The 6,789-nt window shown below is 41.0% G+C and overlaps 1 protein-coding gene across 3 annotated transcripts; it reads left to right on the top strand.

Annotated features, from left to right (window-relative positions):
* The first annotated feature begins 657 nt into the window (after window positions 1-657).
* isl1a (ISL LIM homeobox 1a) lies at window positions 658-5,385 on the top strand. 3 transcript variants are annotated; one of them, XM_086031765.1, is made up of 6 exons: window positions 658-890; window positions 1,033-1,222; window positions 1,683-1,828; window positions 2,392-2,678; window positions 3,259-3,426; window positions 4,226-5,385. In XM_086031765.1, the coding sequence occupies exons 1-6, from the start codon at window positions 863-865 to the stop codon at window positions 4,340-4,342; spliced, it is 936 nt and encodes a 311-aa protein (XP_085887891.1). In that variant the 5' UTR covers window positions 658-862; the 3' UTR covers window positions 4,343-5,385. The 3 variants fall into 3 exon arrangements, with proteins under 3 accessions (XP_085887891.1, XP_085887889.1, XP_085887890.1); XM_086031763.1 differs by having other exon boundaries at window positions 667-890; window positions 1,569-1,828; XM_086031764.1 differs by having other exon boundaries at window positions 670-890; window positions 1,569-1,828; window positions 2,395-2,678.
* Window positions 5,386-6,789: the final 1,404 nt, after the last annotated feature.

Genomic DNA, 6,789 nt, shown 5'->3' with positions numbered 1-6,789 from the left:
CTCGTTCCGATCATAATTTACTTTTGGGGTTAAATAGTCAGTCACTTTTTTTAAATTTTCGGTGACCAATTTAAAGTGTAAAGAACGAATGCACGGACTTCCCTCCCGCTGAGATGTCGTTGGTTACCAACACAAGAGGGCGTGTTTGTTTTTGTGTAATTGCGTGCGCTCGCTAGTCACAGGCCTGTCACTGCGGAGTCCACGACTGTCTGATCGCCCACTGCAAACCACGCGTTTCGTTGCCGAGAAAATATTGGAGTTTCCATGCACGCTCCGCCGTCAAAGCATCCCCTCACAGATGAAAGAATGAAATAAATTACTGAACAAGGCAGCGTTCACGTTTATTGAATGCATCACATGCAGTTCCAACAGTAAACAGCTTTAATTCTGAATTTAAAAAAAAAGAAAAAAAGAAAGAAAGCAAGAAAGAAAGAAATCTGAAACTTCAAGTTGAACACATTCATGGCTAGATAACTGCCCTGTACCGGTGGCAGTAAGCCTAAACTTCAACCCATTTGGTTGACAATAAGAAAGGCAAGCGAAGAAAATGTAACAAGCGTAAGACAACTAAGTGTGCCGCTGTGGTGGGGGCCGCCTGGCGCTGTGTGCAGAGCTGCCCAGACTTTGCAGAGCCAATCAGCTGGGCATGGAAATGACGTGCTGCTGTCCTACGTCAGTCTCACCCGCACCAGAGTTGCACACACACCGGGGAGAAACAAACACGCGCGCACACACACACGCACTCCCTCTCCGAGCCGGACGGCGTAGCCCCCCCTGGCCCGGCAGCAGAACACACAACAAGGAGTACAGGCGTTGCAGCCCCGCTCTGATCGTGAACCTAACGTCGCCTTACTTTGTCAACATGGGAGACATGGGGGATCCGCCGAAAAGTAAGTTCGACGATTTGATTTGATTTGTTTTTTTGTTTTTTTTTAATGAAACGTATTTTGTATTTATTTGCAAGTTTAACCACTGCACTAGTACAACTAACTATTCATCATCATGATCGTGAAATTCACAACCGTCTTCTAGAAAAACGCCTGGTGTCTCTCTGTGTGGGCTGCGGAAACCAGATCCACGACCAGTACATCCTGCGGGTCTCCCCAGATCTGGAGTGGCACGCCGCCTGTCTCAAATGCGCCGAGTGCAGTCAGTACTTGGACGAGTCGTGCACGTGCTTTGTCCGAGACGGAAAGACATATTGCAAACGGGACTACATCAGGTAGGACGACCACGGCTGGGCGAGAACTTGCGCGTAATTACAGCCATGTCCGGAAGTGCAGTGGAAATAAATACAATAATTTACAAATATTACGATGTTGAAAATTTGTTTAAAATATTATTCTCAGACCTTGCCACTCCAATTTCAAACACTGGTATATTACTATATATTCCAACATACTCATTTAAAATCTGCAATTTAGGCCTAGTTTCAGCAAAAATGGCGAACGAAGTCATGAATAAAACACTAATAGAAGTATTTAAACATTGCACAAAAATGACAAATGCATCCTTGCTGTTATAATTTATCGATTGTGATTGTTGTACACGCTTGATGTGCCTCGCAGGTTATATGGGATTAAATGCGCTAAGTGCAACATCGGTTTCAGCAAGAACGACTTTGTCATGAGGGCCCGATCCAAAGTCTACCACATCGAATGTTTCCGCTGTGTGGCCTGCAGCAGGCAGCTCATCCCGGGCGACGAGTTCGCCTTGCGCGACGACGGCCTCTTCTGCCGGGCTGACCACGACGTGGTGGAGCGGGCCACCCTGGGACACGGAGACCCGCTCAGTCCGCTGCACCCCGCCAGACCGCTGCAAATGGCAGGTGAAGTCCAAGTCCGTGCGGTAGTGGTAATGATAGATGAGAACATGAACGCTCCTCTCGAAGTTGTATACTGACAATGTATGTCATGACTATTCATTCATGACACATCTGATACGGTCCGTTGGGTTTTGCAGTGACCAAAAAATGCGGGCGCAGTTGGCTACGCGTTTGCGCGTCCCTGCGTTTTGCTCCAGCACACCCGCCGCCCGAATGAGATTAAGCGGTAGGGTTGGATGGTTTTTGACAGTGGATATGATGGTGCCAAACAAGTTTTATTCAACTTATGTAAGTTTAAAAAAATAAATTAATAAACGAAAATAACGTTTTTTTAATGTGTTTTTAAAAAAAATGCCTGAGACAGCATTATGTTGCCTGACTAAGCCGGACGAAATTTCAGGCAAAACCTCTTACGTGTATCATTTTCACGATTCTGGTTAAAGTGGCTTCTTAATATGAAATTTCACGTAGTCCTGTAAGGGAATAAAACCTTTATTTGCTTGGATTCTTCGAGATTGAAACTAATGTTTCCTTCTTTGGGTTTCTTAACCCGTCCATTCTCACAGCAGAGCCTATCTCCGCCCGACAGTCTGCACTTCGGCCCCACATCCACAAACAGCCAGAGAAGACCACTCGGGTGCGGACAGTACTAAACGAGAAGCAGCTACACACTTTGCGAACTTGCTACAATGCCAACCCGAGGCCGGACGCTCTGATGAAGGAGCAACTGGTGGAGATGACCGGCCTTAGTCCGCGCGTTATCCGGGTCTGGTTCCAGAACAAGCGGTGCAAAGACAAGAAGAGGAGTATTCTGATGAAGCAGCTACAACAACAGCAGCCAAATGACAAGACGGTAAGCGGTTTCATCCAAGGGGAAGTCAACTCAGGTAACCACCAATCAGGCTCACCTGTTTTCTGAAGCTGAGTCATGATTGGTCGTTACCTGAGCAACAGTGATGTCATCTTCAGTCGACAGAAGTGACAAAATGGCCACCCCCTGATATGGCTAAAAACAGGTGCATTTTACTGTTTAATTTATATTACACAAACGCAATATTAACCAGAATGCCGCATTCCGACTATAGTGGCCCTGCATATAACATATTCTTGTCAAGACATTTTTGGGGTTGACTTACAATGTTATTCTCAGGCATTCAAGCTCCTTATCGTAGAGCAGCGAATGAACACGTGAAATCATGTCACAAAAACTCATAAGAAAACCGCTTTCGACGTTTGGAACCCCCACGGCGTCTCGCTGAGTTTCCATATTCATTTTTTTGTGTGTTTATTGATTGTTTTGACTGGGGCTGATTAATTTCCAATAACACTCCTCTCCACACTAACAAGCGTAACCACACCCAATAACCCACATGCAGTCATCATGTGCAATCACCTTCAGTGACTATACCCTGAGCTGAGAATCGCTCTTGCAGAACATCCAGGGAATGACAGGCACCCCGATGGTGGCGGCCAGTCCGGAGCGGCACGACGGCGGCCTCCAAGCCAACCCTGTGGAGGTGCAGAGCTACCAGCCGCCCTGGAAGGTGCTCAGCGACTTTGCTCTGCAGAGCGACATCGACCAGCCCGCTTTTCAGCAACTGGTGCGTGTTTTTTTTTTAATTAATTTATCCGGTTTAGTTAAAACAAATAAATAGCCTATATGGCCAGCATTCAGACATTGAATTTACAAATAGCATTTATCGTGATTATTCCAGATTGTTTGTTTGTTCGTTTAGACGGCTGGCATTTTTACATATTTGCCCAGTCAGACAATGAACCTTATATGGCCTCTGAGATGTTTCTTAAATAATCACGTTAAAGGTTTTTAGTCCGCAACATAGTCCATGCTTGTTTTCCGTGGCTCAGCGAGATATGAAATTAACGCAATCCCAAATGAGCTCCAGATTATTTTGTTTTCGTAATTTTGACTCAATTTGTGATTAAATAAAGTGTTGTCAAAATATTTATAAGGAATATAGAAGTTAGTTTAGTTGTTTAAAAATACAAGCGCAAAAATGCCTGCGCTAATGGGTTTTGTTTATAGGTTATAGTTGTTGATATGCATTTATTATTATTATTAATTATTATTATTATTATTATTACTATTATTATTAATTACTATTATTAATTACTAAGTGATTTAATTTTAATATGTACGGTGACAACTCTCCTAATTGTAACATTAACAAACACATGATGTAAACATGTTGGCCTACACAGCATGTATGGAGAAATTGCTTGCGAAATGCTGCTGCTGTTATTATTATTGTTGTTATTATTATTATTATTACTACTATTATGAAGTGTTTTAGTTGCCCTCCTATACAATTTGGATCGCTCAATATGTCACTTTCCCCCAGTTGGGTTCTGAGGATTCTTATCGCTGCTTGTTTTCCACAGGTTAGTTTTTCGGAGGGTGGACCGGGTTCGAACTCAACTGGCAGCGAGGTAGCGTCCATGTCGTCTCAGCTTCCAGACACACCGAACAGCATGGTGTCAAGTCCCATTGAGGCCTGAGTCCGAGGCTGTGCGGATCTGGACAGACTAAACCTCCCCGTGTTCATCTCCCCCCCAACCACTCCACCCCAGACTGCACCAAACAACCAATCTGGTTGTATTTTTTGACACTGTGAAGACAATCATGGGATTTTACCATCCACACCCAATTCTTTAAATCCACGCAGAAGAGAGAAACTTGCAACACTCAAGATTGACGCTGCTTGTCCATTTTTATTTATTTATTTATTACTATTATTATTATTATTATTATTATTATTATTTGCCAAAAGAGAAGAGACAAACCTGGCTCCGTTAAGACTTTGGACCTCTGAGTGGGAGTCGAACTAAATTAAATTCATGACCCAAATACTGAAGCATTTGCAACAAGGTATACCTCAATTTCGTCATAAGCTTCGTGGGACATTTGTGTGAGTTGGGGTCGCCCGAGAATATTGTTTTGTTTTCCAAAGATGTGTATACCTATTACTTCATAAGTTAAATATGCGTTAAGGTCTTTGTTTTCCATGGAAAATAATATTTATTATTTATTATTAACAAAATTGCCACGTTTTGTATATCTTTCTTCACTTACTATATGGGAGATTTGATCTGTTTTTTTTCCCCACACGCTGATTGCGACATTTTTAGTATAATTATTATCAATTATTTGCAGTGTGCACCATCTTTGCAACCCCCCAGCCCCTAATTTCGAACATAGCCGTCCGAGCTGTTTTAATGGAATTTGGCTTCAAAATTTCAACTGACGTAGGGATAGGCATTTCTAACATTTATATTATCCAGAATTATAATTGCGTATTTATTGAAATATAGGGTACATGTTTTATTTATTTTAGCGATACTTGTCATATATGGAGTTTTGATTAAATCCACTTACTGTAATTGAACGGTGTGACGCAAATGCTACCACATTTTTATTTTTTGGGCTGATGTTTTACCAGGAGTATTATGTATAAAATTTATCAATTGAAAAAAACAACGACAACAACAACTACCAAAACAGTTTGCCTCTTTTGGGCTTAAAATAAACAGATGAATCCAGACACTGAACTCTTTGTCACGAAGTAAAGCTATATTTTCCATCACTTATCCACTTATATGAGTACTTCATTATCATTTTATGAAGATTTCACACCCTGTCGAATAAGTGAACATCTCGGGATTTTCAATAGCAGAAGTTTCGATATTAATTCAGTTGAATGAAAGCAAATACAATAATGTCAATAATCATCGTAAATGACCATCTTTTCAGCTTTCTCGTGATTCTGAAACGTTTGTGGACAAGAGTTGACAAACTCAAGTGATAGATGACTCTCGTGCTGCTTACGATGTATCTTACAATCTACTGGGTAAAAAAAATCACTTGGATATACTTAATTCGATAATGTACACATATTGATTGATTATTTTCGAGGAGGATTAAGTCAGTTTGCCACATCCCGTGAAAGGGTACTTTTTTCAGTGTAAATGGTTGCGGTTTGATTATTATATTAATTTCTGAACTTTTATATTTATATATTTTGTCGTAAATAGAAGGTCTCTGGTACAAATGATCAGATCTCTTCTGAGGCGAACATTGTTTTTAATCCAACACATCAACAAAACGGCGTGTTTGATCTTTGAAATTTTAATTTTAATGCATGGCCAATTAGGTGCATCAATTTATTAAAGCTGTACCGCAGCTTTTAGAGTTGACCAAAGTCCCTTCAATGACACTGTAAAGATTTCAACATTTCCCCCCTCCTTTTTAACGATAATTGAATTGAATTAAACGGTCGCCATTGTACAATCAGGCAATTTTGTAAATGACATTTTAACACTCAAAATTTAAGATGAACATTTTTACAATTCTATTCAAGAATTCAAACGCTACATTCAACGTACAGAGGGAGGACTGTATGAGCGATGAGTCTCTGCGCCTAACGAATAAACACACAAACGCACACGCGCGCGCGCGCGCAAAGCCATAGGAAAAGGGGTTCATAATTTAGATCCTCGCTGAGCAGCTCGCAAGTTTTGCTGACATCGACCTGATGTGATAATCATCCATGGTGACTGTTAAAAGTAAGTGCGGTGGTTGAAAGAGGTTTTTTTTTCTAGAAAATGTGTTTGCAGCCGAGCATTGCAAAAGAGAATCTATTCCCAATTCCATTATCACGCAGGAAAACGAATCATGGCTGAGTTTATTTTCAAGTATTTTCATCTATTTAATTTTCAATTGCTGTATTTCTTCCGATTCTTTAAAATCTGCATACATCTGTGATTTTCCAAACGAATGAAATCCAATCAGTTAAAACAAATGAATATAGTTTAAAAATGGCAGGCTGTGGATTAACCAAGATTCTTTTCGGTAAAATTCATGAAAATGCTTCCCAACAGGTTGACATGAATACTGTATTTCAGTAGGTCTGTGCTACACATTTCCAGGAGGGAGTGGTAATGCATCT

The sequence above is a fragment of the Filicampus tigris genome, chromosome 5 (genome assembly GCF_054856515.1).
Source record: "Filicampus tigris isolate MCC_2025a chromosome 5, RoL_Ftig_1.0, whole genome shotgun sequence".
Classification (NCBI taxonomy): domain Eukaryota; kingdom Metazoa; phylum Chordata; class Actinopteri; order Syngnathiformes; family Syngnathidae; genus Filicampus; species Filicampus tigris.
Note: the sequence above shows the minus strand (reverse complement) of the source record. Positions and strands in the feature narration are given on the sequence as shown.

Excerpts from the sequence above, each read along its gene's own strand:
- isl1a (XM_086031763.1), top strand. The coding sequence starts at position 863 with ATGGGAGACATGGGGGATCCGCCGAAAA. Across the intron at positions 891-1,032 it reads CATGGGGGATCCGCCGAAAA|AAAAACGCCTGGTGTCTCTC; the intron begins GTAAGTTCGACG and ends ACCGTCTTCTAG. Across the intron at positions 2,679-3,258 it reads AGCAGCCAAATGACAAGACG|AACATCCAGGGAATGACAGG; the intron begins GTAAGCGGTTTC and ends TCGCTCTTGCAG.